The sequence below is a fragment of the Chlamydomonas reinhardtii genome, chromosome 12 (genome assembly GCF_000002595.2).
Source record: "Chlamydomonas reinhardtii strain CC-503 cw92 mt+ chromosome 12, whole genome shotgun sequence".
In the NCBI taxonomy this organism is placed as follows: Eukaryota; Viridiplantae; Chlorophyta; class Chlorophyceae; order Chlamydomonadales; family Chlamydomonadaceae; genus Chlamydomonas; species Chlamydomonas reinhardtii.
Window position 1 is genome coordinate 724,563 of NC_057015.1, and position 12,032 is coordinate 736,594.

The following is a 12,032-nucleotide window of genomic DNA, read 5'->3' on the forward strand; positions in this document are numbered from 1 at the left end:
CCGGTACTCGGCAGCCTTCACGAGGTGCACTGACGCGACCTACTTTCGATTTCCAAAGAGTCGTCTGAAACCCCCGTATTGGCCCATGCCTGATGCCCCACGATTTATGCGCCAGCTGGGCGCCGGTTCTGCTTCCGGGAGCGGGAGCGGGACGCAGCATGTGTGCTCAAAACACCTCAGCTTTCCAATTCGGAAATCGAGTGCGGTGAAAGTGAAACCCCACGTGGTGCCATTCAGAGCACTTAGGCGCCTAACGCAGGGTTAAATCACGCTCAGACCCGGTAACCGATAGGCACGTATGTGCGGACCATTGAAGGCTGAACGGATTGTACTGCGCCTAACTATGCAAAAAGGCCTGTGTAATCCTAAGCCCTAGACCTGAACGCTCACGCGTTCTCTCGCTTACTGCATTATTGGTGGCAGGGCTACATACACGCTCCGAGTGAAGTCTATACCGCTCAGGAGCTCCGCCAAGGGAGCGCGAGCAAGTTTTGAGCAAACGCGCAGTTAGGACGCCGTACGCCATAGATTCCATTCTGATGCCTTGCGCAGAGTCCTTTGCAAAGGTGGTGTACGCGCCAAGTTGACGACTGGCATGCGTCTGCGGGGCCGCAGCAAGCTTTCGATCCAGGCGACGTTCCAATTTCACGAACTAGCGCCGCTTGTCAGTTTCAAGGTCGCACCTATCGCTATGCAACGATCTACGTTTTGCGGCCTTCTTATACTTGATAGAGCATAGAACGGATGGAAGCGAGCTGGTTGGAATCGCCATTTAGTAGACCTGCCCTGGGGCCCGATGGACAAAGCTGAACGCGCTGCTGGTGGCCCTAACGCTGCAAGCGAGGACGACTGGCTGCTGGAGTTTTGGCCGGAGCCTGCAGCGGACTTTCCTGCACCGGTCGCTCCGATGCTGTCGCAGCATCAAGACGCAGCACAGCTGCCTGAGGCCATGCCGCAGCAGCAAGGACTGGCGCTGGGTGGATATGGTCTCACGCAGCAGCCTTCTGACTTTATGCAAACGGGCATGCCCGGCTTCGACGCGTTCAGCAGCGGGAAGGCTGCAACCCTCGGGCTGCCCCTGCTTGCCGACCCCCAGCGCGCCTCCACCGACGGCGCCTCTGCGCTTATGAACGCGGCGCAGCAGTCCTCAGAGTACATGCTGGCCCCCGGCATGGGCGGCATGCCGCATCTACTAGCACCGAGCGTTGGCACGGCGCTGCCCGGCACTGGGCACACCGGCTTCGCGGACCTGTCCATGGGGGGCATGGCGGGGGGCATCCCGGGCCTCGGGGGGCCAGGCATTATGCATGGGCAGTACTTCATGCAGCCGCAGCGAGCAGGTGCGTCAGATGCAGGCTGTGCCTGCAGGGCCTGGGAATGGGCGGGGCTTGGGAAGCGGTGCAAGTGCTGATAACCTGAGGCCCTCAACACCTGGGCAGCAGGAGGGAGCGCAAGCCAGCTTGCCCAGCCGCAAGATGGCGCCTCCTGATTACCATTTACCTGCGCAAGCAGGAATACAGGACGCCTGTCCTATCCTGTCCACATCACACACGATCCCGGTCTCTCCCTGCCTGCAGCCACGGGCCCCGCCAAGAGCCGGCTGCGCTGGACGCCGGAGCTGCACAACCGCTTCGTCAACGCGGTGAACTCGCTGGGGGGGCCGGACAAGGCCACGCCCAAGGGCATCCTTAAGCTCATGGGCGTCGACGGCCTCACCATCTACCACATCAAGTCGCACCTGCAGAAGTACCGCCTCAACATCCGGCTGCCGGGAGAGAGCGGCCTCGCGGGCGACTCGGCGGACGGCTCGGACGGCGAGCGCTCGGACGGCGAGGGCGGCGTGCGGCGCGCCACCTCGCTGGAGCGGGCAGACACCATGTCGGGGATGGCGGGAGGGGCCGCCGCAGCGTTAGGGAGAGCGGGCGGGACGCCGGGCGGTGCGCTAATCTCCCCCGGCCTTGCCGGCGGGACGTCAAGCACCGGTGGGATGGCAGCCGGCGGCGGCGGGGGTGGCGGCTTGGTGACTGAGCCCAGCATCTCTAGGGGCACGGTCCTCAACGCGGCCGGCGCAGTTGCCACCGCCGCGCCGGCTGCGGCGGCGCCTGCCGGCGGGTCCGCCGCCGTGAAGCGGCCGGCGGGTACGTCTCTGAGCAGCGGCAGCACTGCCTCGGCTACTCGGCGCAATCTGGAGGAGGCGCTGCTGTTCCAAATGGAGCTGCAGAAGAAGCTGCACGAGCAGCTGGAGGTGAGAGCCACAGCGGCTGCGTGGCGGGCGGTTGGTGTGGTTGTGCGCATGGTGGTGTGGACGGGCGGGTGTCAGGGTGTGTGTGGGTCTGCGTGTTGGGGCAGGGCTCGCCGTGGGTGGAACTGCTGTTGAGGTTTTGGCTAGCAAATGCAGGTTGGGGCAGTGGTGGCGCGAGGGCGTGTGCGTGCGGGCACGTCGCGAGGGGCCAGGTCTTGCGGAGGGGCAGGTGGCTATTCCATGCTGCTCTGCTGTGCACCAGGTGGCCCTTATGGCGTCTCATTGCATGAAAACCGCGTAGAGCCACGCCTTGATGCGGCTCGTGTGTTGCCTTGCTCGACTAGCACTCATTTTGACGCGCGCCGTGTTTGCTCTGGTCCCCTTTGTGCTCCACAGACGCAGCGTCAACTGCAGCTGAGCTTGGAGGCGCACGGGCGCTACATCGCCAGCCTCATGGAGCAGGAGGGACTCACCTCGCGACTGCCCGAGCTCAGCGGCGGCGCGCCGGCGGCGGCGCCTGTGGCCGCAGGCGGCGCAGCGGGCGGCATGATTGCGCCGCCGCCACCGCAGCAGCAGCTGCAGCACCAGCCGCAGCTGCTGCAGCCGCAGGGCAGCTTGCCAGCCGGCGGTTCCTCTGAAGCCCATGCCGCAGCCGGCGCCGGCACGATGGTGGTGCACCAGCAGCAGCAGCAGCACGTGCACCATCATCACCAGCAGCAGCAGGTGCAGATGCAGCAGCATGCCCGCCACTGCGACACGTGTGGCGCCGGTGGCGCTGGGGGTGCGCCCAGCGGCGGCAGCAGCATGCAGCAGCTTCAGGCTGCGGAGCAGCAGCGCACGGAGCTTGTTGTGGCGGGGCGGCTAGGCTCCATGCCGGCGCCCGCCTCTTCGTCGCCGCTAGCAGGGCAGGCACACCAGCAGCAGCCGCTGGCCGGCGGGGCGGCGCACTTGGTGCACGTGCACTCGCACACGCCTGGGGGGCAGCCGCACGTGCAGCACCAGGACGCGTTTGCCGGCGCGGCTACGGCGGCAGCGCACGCTTCGCCGGGGCTGCCGCAGTCACATTCGCACCTGCTCCCAGCCGACCTCTCCAGCAACGCCGGTCCTGACACAAGCGCGGGGCAGATTAAGCCTGAGCCTGATATGTCGCAGCAACAGCAGCAACAAGAGCAACAGGAGGCGGAGCAGCTTGCGCAGGGTTTGCTCAATGACAGCAGCGCTGGCGCGGGGGCTGTCAGCGGCAGCGATGGTGGGGGCCTTGGGGACTTTGACTTCGGTGATTTCGGGGACCTGGACGGGGGAGCCCAGGGCGGCCTACTAGGCCCCGGAGACCTCATTGGCATCGCCGAGCTGGAGGCAGCGGCCGCGCACGAGCAGCAGCAAGAGCAAGAGCACGACCCACTAGATGCGGATCGCGCAAAGCGGCAGCGAGTGGAGCCATAGGTTCAGAGCTAGCAGGTGTGTTAGGCAGCGGAACAGCAGCTGTTGCGCTCCCGACAGGCTAACCAGCCAAGCCACAGACGTCTGGTGCCCCAGTCGGTTGCGCGTGCAGCTGTGGCGCCAGGGGCCCCTGCCTGGTAGACAGAGCCCCTCGTCCGCTGAAAGGAGAGCGAGCACGGGACGCGACGAGCCGTCGCCAAGTTGGCAGAAGGCACCTGCGCATGCATCTGTTGACTCTGTCTTTCTGTTGTTGGCTGATGTCTTGAAGTGTCATTGACTACCGTCCTGCATACGTTCACGTGGTACATGCTGGGTGCCGCCGCCATCTGGCGCTCCCGCCGTTTTGAGCTGATTGCGCTCGGCGCCAGACAGCGGTTGGCCCTTGCTTTGGGGCTCGTGTCGATTGCGTTTGTATGCCGCTCGTTTGGCCGGCAGAGCGCGCCGGCCCACGGGGCCGTGCGGACGTTACGTGTGTGAGGCCCCAGCCGAAGTACCGCAGTGTGCTGTCGCTCACTCGCGCACTGCCGCTCGACTTGCGGTGTGTGGACGGGTGCTCTCAGGTGCCTGCGCATGCTGCGTAGTTGCATTGCGCCCGCTCCGCGCTTGAGGTCAGAGGCGGGGCTGTGCAGCCTGCTGGAGTGTGCGGCAGGGGGTGCGTGTGCCAGGACCCTCACGACAGGAGGAGGACGCGTTGCGCCCCGCTGGTGTGGCCGGCTGCTCGGGCCGGCCATTGTACCATTCTTACCGGTTTGTACTGTTCACGGCAGCCGTGCGCACGGGGTGGCCGGCCGCGAGGCCTCAGTATTTGAGGCTGACATGCGTGTGTGTTTGGTGCGTCGTGGTGCGATTGACTCAGAGCCTGCCGGTTGAGACTCAGGAGGGCCCAGTGTGCATGGAAAGGTTGCATGAGAGTCCGGCGGCCGCTTTGCGACGAGTTGCCAGTCGAATCATAGTTGGTGGGGCTTCTGGCGGAGCGATGGGTGAGGCATGGTTGTGTGAACAGGAAGGGGGTTGAGTCGCCAATGACCGCCAATGAACGATGATCACGAAACATTAGTAAGTGGAACGCGTTGGTTGGCATGTGTGCCGATTAGGAGCCGGTAGGGGAAATTATAACGTCATGGCAAACATGAGGGGAGGAACAAACTGGATGCGGGGCATAGTCAACAGCTGAACAACCTAGCATTTGCTTTTTATCGGGGACGACGCTCAATCGAAAGGGCAATGCACGGAAAGGTCACAGCATGGGCAAGGGACTGGGAGAGGGCGCTGTGTGAGTCGCTCCTGCGAGCTGGTGGCCACAGGGGCTCCTGGCACAGGCGAGCGGCTGAAGTTGTGCGCGCGGCCGGCGTCTGGATGGCGTGTCAACACTGCACGTGCATCTAGATGTCGACACTGCGGCCGAATAACATTGCAGGAGCAACGGTAATGAGGGAGCGCTAAGGAGAGAGCGTCCTCGGAGTGTTCGAAGGCGGCAAGGCATGGGCATGGGCTGTTGCGCCTGCATGCGTGGTCAGCAGGCTGCTTCTCAATGCCAGGGGGTTGCGGTGAGGTATGCGCCGGCGCCACGCTCGGAGCACCGCGCCGAGTCGCCTCAGAAGTCAGGCGTGTTGGATTTGCTGCGAGAGGAGAGGGAGCGGAATTGGAGACGCGCTATTGTCATGACACATGCGTGCGCCGTACACCGTGCGTGCGGTTCCAGGAGTTCAGGTCGAATGTAAGGGAGCCCGTGAATGTCTTTCCGCGCGGCCCTGAAGCTTGCGGGTTCACCGCATGTTTGCCTACCTCTCACCACGAGCTACTGGTGTCACAGCATCAGCCCTATCAAGGCAATCTATCCTCACACAACTGATACGACACAGCACGGCGGGCACCAAGCCCAGCACCCGCCACCGTGCTCCGTCCCAGCCGCAATCGCGCCTACCACTCCAATAAATGGACGGGTTAACGCAGCCTCCTCCCGCTGCTTCTGCAATGCGTCATCAGCCAATGACGGCGGCGCCCCCGACAGGCGTCACGGCCGCAGCGCCCCGGCTACTCGCAGTGGGGCCGCCGTCCCTGCCGCCTGCAAACGTGCTCGGAGCCCGGTACTCAGCGGCCGCGGCTGCAAGTGCCGTGTCATAGCGCGCACGGCGGTCATTGAAGTCCGACACCACACGCCGCCGCCCCCTGCCGCCTGGGTCCCGGCCCCCACCACGAGGCGGGTCGCCACCGCCATCGCCTCCACTGTATCCTCCGCCATTCCCACCTCCGCTGTTCCCTCCGCCGTTACCACCGCCACCATTGCCGCCGCTGCCGTTACCACCGCCGCCGCCGTTACCACCGCCGCCGCCGCCGCCGCCCGCGCTGGGCGGCGTCTCAGCTAGGTAGAACTTGACGTTGGGGCGGTTGTAGCTGTAGCTGCAGGTGATCTGCATGCGGTGCAGGCGGGCAGAAAGGCCGCTACAGCGTCACAGCTCGGCCTTTGATTGGCGGCAAAAGTAAAGCCAACCCAGGCAGAGGTCAAGTCAGTGCGCTGGCAGCCCTCAGCTGGACTTCCCAGCTTCCCAGTCAGCGTCCAGATGCCATGCACAAACATACGTGATTGCCTTTCTCAGCACCCCGCCTGCCTTGTCTGAGCCGCAGACGGCTGGCCAGAGCAGGCCGCGGCCGCCGCCGCCGCCCTCAACATGACCACGCAGGTGGTGGCGCTGGAGGCTGCGGCGGCGGCGGCTGAGGCGCTGCTGCACAGCAGTGGTGGCGGCGGCGGCATCAAAAGCGGCGGGGCGGGAGGAAGAGCTTTGGCGGGCTGGCCAGTCTGCGGGGCGCGGCAGCACGCCAGGCAATTGCAGGCAGGCCCTGCCCCCGCTGCTGCGGGCAGGGCTGGCAGGCTGCAGCGGCGGCCCCGCTGATGCGGAGTGGAGTGCCGCCAAGGCCACAAGGATGCAGCGCAACAGGCTGCGGCTGCGGTTGCTGCGGCCGTGGCCGTGGCCGTGGCTGTGAGGAGCGACCCAGGCAGAGGCGACCCAAGCTGCAGTACGCATACTGCGGCGCGGCCGTGGCGGCCGTGCAGCGTAAGACATGTGGGCAGATAGATGCAATAATTATTTGTAGCATGAGTGTATGACCTGCGAGTCTGTGCGTGAGGCCGTGTGCGATGCATGCCATGCGAGCATCGCCGGAGCACCGCCGGAGCCACCCACTCTAACTCAGCCCTGCTTTTGTCCTCGCCAAAGCCCTCGCGTCACTTGCCTCGCCTCGCGCATAGTCGGCAGCGGCTGTTGCTGCCGGCGCACAACGGGACTGCCGTGCCCCACGGGACCAAAAGGGGACTTTCCTCGTTGCCCGAGGTCTGCGACTTTGACGGGTACTGCGGTAGGGTTCAACCCTAGGGCGGTAGGGTCAAGGGCGGGCAAGGCGCGCCCCCACAATAACATAGCACGCTCGCCCCCACCACAAAAACGACCTGCCCAAGACAAGAAAACCGCCAATCCCAAACCTCCCTAAGCATGCGCACCGTCATTCGCAGCCGCCGGCCCCCTGCAGCTCTCGCGCACGCTGCGCTGCTGGTGGCGCTGGTGGCGCTGGTGGCGCTGCTGGGCGGCGCTTGCGCGTCCCGCACACCCACTGTGGGCGGTAAGGGCGAGGGCGTCAGCAATGGACTTCAGCATTATAGTGGCGGAGTAGGGCTTGCCTGATGCATTCACTTCGGCTTGCTGGCGGCTATGAAGCCCTGCGTGACGGATCCGTCAAGCATGTAAGGTAGATGTAGGCTCGAAGCATTTGTGTACTGCCTGCACCTCTGACCCATGCATGCATGTGTCCTGCACGACTCCCGCCCAGCAGACAGCTCGGTCGATGAGCAGGCACAGGCCCAGGTCCATCAGCAGCAGCAGCAGGATCTGCGGGTGCAGCCTGGCCAGCAGGCGGGGGCCGCGTTCCGCGCAGCTGACGGCGGCGGCGCGGGTGCTGCCGCTGAGACCGCCTCCACGGCTAAGGATGTGCCGCGCCGCCGCCTGCACTGGGGATGCAGCCGGCCCGGGGTAAGCAGTCCAGGGTGTACTGACACGCTGTGCGGCCCAGGCCATGGGATTGAGGTGCACGTGCAATGTGCCGGGGCGGGCGGCAGTCCGTCGTCAAGTTGCCAGTCCGGGTGCAGATGCTGTGTCCTGAGCGCTGTTGCGAGTCTTGCAACCTTCCGGTCCTGTGCCTGCACTCCGTGCCACACACCCCTGCCTTGTAACACCCCGCCTTGTAAGTCCCCCGCCTCCTTCCGGACTCCCTCCCGCCACCCCCACCCCCCAAGGCCACCTGCACCTACACCAGCCAAACACTGCTGGGCGGCAAGACATCCGTCACAGTGACCGGCGGTCCCGCCCCTGGAGCCAAGCCGCCTGCTTCCTCGCCCAAGCCGCCGCCCGCCCCCGCGCCGGGCCCCTCCACGGTCCTGGTCCGGCCGCCGCCCCAGCAGGTAGTTGTCAACATCAACAACTACGACAAGGACGGGAAGCTCAAGTACACCAACAGCACGGTCAGCATGGTGCCCGGTGCGCCGGCGCCCAAGCCGGCGCCCAAGCGCTAAGGCGGGCGTGGCCGAGTCAGGGCTGTGTTGTGTAAAAGGGTGGCCGGGCATCGAAGCAGGTTGAAGCGCCGGCCCGTCGTCGTAATGGCGCGGCGCGGTTGTGGTGTGCCGGGTTGGCCTTGTGGAAACGCGCAGTTGCATGCGATAGACAGTGGTTTCATTGTGCGACAATTCAGCGCATGTGTTTACGGTATACTTGAGCGTGCAAAAGCTCCGAAGTTTCTACCGCGGCGGCCCGTGGGTTGAAACGAACGTTACGCGTCTAAACCGCACGAACTGAAACGCCCTCTTTGGATCCCACGGAATCGGTCGACACCAGTCTGCCTCTTGTCAAGCAACCTCTTGTAAACCTTGGTTCAGCGCCGCGCCAGACACACATTCCTCGCTTGCCTGCAATGCGTGCCCCGTCGACCTCCTCCCGGCCCGCGCGGCCTGCTGTCCGCCGCCCCGCCAGCACCGCCAGCACCACCAGCACCAGCCGCGCGCTGCCACTCGCGCTCCTGGGCTGCGCGCTGCTGCTGGCGCTGGCACCGCTCCCAGCCTCGGCGGCGTCCGATGGCGCAGGTGAGCTGCGGGGTTGCCGAGGTTGGCCGGGCGCCGACGAATCTCGTGTCTGTGCTGGTCTCCGCCTCGTCAACGAACGCGACAGCCTATCTAGCGTTTCCTCTCATTGAGTATGTCTTTGCCTCGCTGGCGCTGTTTCCAACGCAACGGCAGGCCTTGGCTCGGCTCTGGCCGGTGGGCGGCGCCAGCTGCGGCAGTTCTGGCGCTGCCATCCGTGGCTGGGCCCGGTAGGTGGCTGGGCGGGAGGCGGCTTGAGCCAGTCGGCATGCATGGCTAGCAAGGGATTAACGAGCGAGGCATGTAAGCGTGCACATGTGTGGGGTGTGATAGGCACGGCGGCTCAACGCCAAGCAACGGAGAGGGCAACCTTAGAGGAGATGCTCGCTGCCGCTCATGCACACTACACCAGCTTCATGCAAGAATGAACTCTTGATGCCACAGCGCATGCTCCTACATTCTTAATTTACACCCCACCGGGCCTCCTTCCTCAACCCCCACCCCCCACCCCACCGCCACACCGCCCCACTCCGCTCCCGCTCCCCCACTGCCCTGCTGCGCGCAGGGCTGCAATGTCCAGGTCAGCGTCACGTCCACCAGCGCCGGCGTCAGCCGCAGCGTCGTGGTGACCCCCGCTGGCGGCGGCGGCAGCAGCGGCGGCAGTGCCCCCAAGCCCTCTGGTCCTGCTTCCCCCGCGCCCGCGCCCGGGCCGCCCACAGGCAAGCAGCAGATCATCGTCCTGCCGGCGGCCCCGGCCGTCACCGTCAACATCAACAACTATGATGGCAGCAGTGTTAATGTGCCCGCACCGCTGCCGAGCGTCAGCGTTGGCAGCGCCCCCCCTGCACCCAAGCCGTCGCAGGGCTGAGTCCGCAATGCACCCATTGGGCGCTAGAAGGGATCCCTTGGTATCCTGCTGTTTGAATGATTATGACACGTGTTTGCGGCCGAGGCACCTTGCACTGGTGTTCTGTGTTTGCCAAGCAGCTTCATAACGAGGTCGTGCGGCATCGGGGATACCATGTTACTTATGCTGGCACGCCGGTTGCGAGTTGGGGTGTTGCTATAGTTTTGCATAGCCTGGATCCATACAGACCGTATGTGCAGATACGAGGATGGGATGGTACAGGGTTTGGCGTCGGGAAGGGCTGGCGCGCGGGCAGTGGCTTGCCATGGATGACCAAGGGCTTGGGTCGTCGCACGTGTGCAACTCAACCTCCCGGTTACCGCAGTATCTACAGTATTGACTGTCATCTTATGTTTAATTCGCTGGCATTGCTGTGGCCATGGGGTTTTGCTCCTTTGACTTAATGACCGAGCCCTCGCTATTCGGCTAGTGCACACACCCGTGCACATTAGGCAATGAGTCCACCAAACTGCGTCCCACCTGCCTTTGCCGCATGCAACAGCGCCTTTTGTTGCTCAAACACACATAGACAAAGGGCACCCATCCGTGTAGCAAGTAGAGCTGGCCGAAAACACTGCTAGCCTTTTCAGCAGTTCACTTAGAGCAAGGCCCTGGGACCGGACCTGTACTAGCCAGATAACCTACATATACAGGCCATTGCATTGCTTGCATTCGAGTTGCTCTAAGTGGGCTAGCCGGCCAAGTCTTTCGCTTTGGCGTGCACACAAGCGGCTCGTGGAGACATCAAACACAAGTACATAGCATCGAATCAACATGGTAATTTCGTAGGAGGACGAGAGTCCAACATCAATGCGGCGAAAGCATTCGAGTCGAGCATGGCAAAGTTTGAACCCGCTGTCCATGCTTGCAGGGCTGCGGCGCGTCAAAGGACACCGGGCCTGCTGCTAGCCAGCCGGCCCAGCGGCCGGCGGACCCCTCTGCCACAACTCCCAGCGCAAAGCCGGCCGCACCAGCATCGGCCCCGGCTCCCTCGGCCCCGGCTGCCTCGGCCCCAGGTTCCGCTTCCACCGCGGTAGAAGTCTCGGCGCCGGCTGAGGCGCCAGCGGCAGCTGAAGCCGTGGCGCCCGCGGCAGTGGGCGCCGCCCCTGTGCCCGCGGCTGAGCCGTCTGCTGCGGCGCCTGCTGCTGCTGCTGCTGCTGCCACCCGGCCTGGACAGGTGAGGACTGCTGGTGCACGAGCAGTTACATCTCTGCATGCGAGGAGAGGGGAAGCAAGGAAGCACGGCACGTAAACAGTCAGGCGCAACTGTATCTAATCTATCAAGACACACATAGGTTAAGCAGGAAGTGCATTCCGGCCCGATGATGCTTGCCTTCCTTCCTCCTGTCCCTGCGGACCGCCCCCCCCACCCCCACCCCAACCTTCCCCCGCCCTCCCCACCACCTCCCCACCGCCATCTCCCCCACCAGCGCGCCATCTCGCTCTCCTTCCTGGAGTCCTACTTCGCGGCTCACGCCGACGAGTCCGCCACCGACCTCGCGTCCAAGGTGCTGGCGCCAGCACTCGCACGCACCCCCGACGCCGCAACCTTCGCCGACCACCTACTTGCCTCCGGAGGCGACGGCGCCGCCGCCGTTCTGGCCTCCCGGCCGGCCCCCGGCACGCCCTACCACTACGTGATCTACGACCGCGCCCGGCCGCTGGCAGAGACGCTGGCCATGCTGCGCACGCACTTCACGGCTGACGCGCAGCACGTCAAGGCCACCTCCGCCGCAGGCGACGTCGCCTCCGCCGCCGCCGGCGAGGCCTACGTGTGGCTGGACATCTTCGGCACGCCGGCGGCGGCGGAGAGCGACGCCGCCGCAGCGGCGGCGGTGCTGCGTGAGGCCGTGGCGGGCGCGGCTACGGCGCTGGTGGTGCTGGATGAGGAGGGCACTGCGCTGCGCACGCTGCGGTGCCTGTACGAGGTGTCGCTGGCCGTCACACTGGGCGGCGGCGGCGGCGACGGCGGGCGGCCGCTGCGGCTGCTCACGTACGAGCTGGACTTTGAGACCCTGCGCCACGTGGGTGTGTGTGCGGGTGTGGTGCGGGTTGCAGTGCTGTGGCACTTCTGAACTCTTACGCCACCGTGGGAGCTGGCGACGTCGTAACTAGTGGCTTTCTGCGGCCGGCCATTTACTCATCCACCTTACCCCCGGCCGCTGTCCCGCTGCCGTGTCGTCACTCCGCAGGTCATTGCCGAGCTGGACGTGTCGGCAGCCTCGCACGCGGGCCTGTCACCCGAGCAGGTGGCCGCCGTCATCGCCGACCTGGCGTCCGCGCACGGCGCCGCCGCCAGCCTGGCGCTGCGTGACGCGCTG

The 12,032-nt window shown here is 65.1% G+C and overlaps 4 protein-coding genes across 5 annotated transcripts in view; 3 read left to right on the top strand and 1 right to left on the bottom strand.

The window, feature by feature from the left end:
• The first annotated feature begins 29 nt into the window (after positions 1-29).
• On the top strand, positions 30-5,431 carry CHLRE_12g495100v5 (uncharacterized protein). Its single transcript, XM_001700501.2, has 3 exons — positions 30-1,340; positions 1,578-2,245; positions 2,639-5,431. Exons 1-3 carry the CDS (start codon positions 797-799, stop codon positions 3,683-3,685), a joined length of 2,259 nt encoding a protein of 752 aa, XP_001700553.1. The 5' UTR covers positions 30-796; the 3' UTR covers positions 3,686-5,431.
• CHLRE_12g495138v5 (uncharacterized protein) lies at positions 5,414-6,679 on the bottom strand. Of its 2 annotated transcripts, XM_043067985.1 has the most exons (2): positions 6,288-6,679; positions 5,414-6,093 (listed from the first exon to the last, which is right to left on the bottom strand). In XM_043067985.1, exons 1-2 carry the CDS (start codon positions 6,432-6,434, stop codon positions 5,665-5,667), a joined length of 576 nt encoding a protein of 191 aa, XP_042917984.1. In that variant the 5' UTR covers positions 6,435-6,679; the 3' UTR covers positions 5,414-5,664. The 2 variants fall into 2 exon arrangements, with proteins under 2 accessions (XP_042917984.1, XP_042917985.1); XM_043067986.1 differs by lacking the exon at positions 6,288-6,679 and having other exon boundaries at positions 5,434-6,229.
• CHLRE_12g495175v5 (uncharacterized protein) lies at positions 5,480-10,201 on the top strand. Its single transcript, XM_043067987.1, has 6 exons — positions 5,480-5,769; positions 7,191-7,297; positions 7,505-7,704; positions 7,968-8,208; positions 8,961-9,034; positions 9,370-10,201. The coding sequence occupies exons 1-6, from the start codon at positions 5,618-5,620 to the stop codon at positions 9,670-9,672; spliced, it is 1,077 nt and encodes a 358-aa protein (XP_042917986.1). The 5' UTR covers positions 5,480-5,617; the 3' UTR covers positions 9,673-10,201.
• A 46-nt stretch (positions 10,202-10,247) lies between these two features.
• Positions 10,248-12,032, top strand: part of CHLRE_12g495250v5 (uncharacterized protein) — a 5,504-nt gene continuing 3,719 nt past the window's right edge. Inside the window, exons 1-4 of the mRNA XM_043067988.1 lie at positions 10,248-10,488; positions 10,583-10,888; positions 11,142-11,735; positions 11,904-12,032. The exon at positions 11,904-12,032 is cut by the window's right edge and continues 159 nt beyond it. Of these exons, the coding sequence (XP_042917987.1) occupies positions 10,486-10,488; positions 10,583-10,888; positions 11,142-11,735; positions 11,904-12,032 (1,032 nt within the window). The 5' untranslated portion in view covers positions 10,248-10,485. The remainder of the gene's footprint in view (positions 10,489-10,582; positions 10,889-11,141; positions 11,736-11,903) is intronic.

Bases quoted from the DNA above. Each gene is read 5' to 3' on its own strand.
- CHLRE_12g495100v5 (XM_001700501.2), top strand. From the start codon at position 797: ATGGACAAAGCTGAACGCGCTGCTGGTGGCCCTAACGCTGCAAGCGAG. The intron at 1,341-1,577 runs GTGCGTCAGATG...CCCTGCCTGCAG, and splicing joins CATGCAGCCGCAGCGAGCAG to CCACGGGCCCCGCCAAGAGC. The intron at 2,246-2,638 runs GTGAGAGCCACA...TGTGCTCCACAG, and splicing joins AGCTGCACGAGCAGCTGGAG to ACGCAGCGTCAACTGCAGCT.
- CHLRE_12g495175v5 (XM_043067987.1), top strand. From the start codon at position 5,618: ATGGACGGGTTAACGCAGCCTCCTCCCGCTGCTTCTGCAATGCGTCAT. The intron at 7,298-7,504 runs GTAAGGGCGAGG...ACTCCCGCCCAG, and splicing joins CCGCACACCCACTGTGGGCG to CAGACAGCTCGGTCGATGAG. The intron at 7,705-7,967 runs GTAAGCAGTCCA...CCACCCCCCAAG, and splicing joins GGGGATGCAGCCGGCCCGGG to GCCACCTGCACCTACACCAG.
- CHLRE_12g495138v5 (XM_043067985.1), bottom strand. From the start codon at position 6,434: ATGCCGCCGCCGCCACCACTGCTGTGCAGCAGCGCCTCAGCCGCCGCC. The intron at 6,094-6,287 runs GCGGGGTGCTGA...CACCGCATGCAG, and splicing joins CTGCGGCTCAGACAAGGCAG to ATCACCTGCAGCTACAGCTA.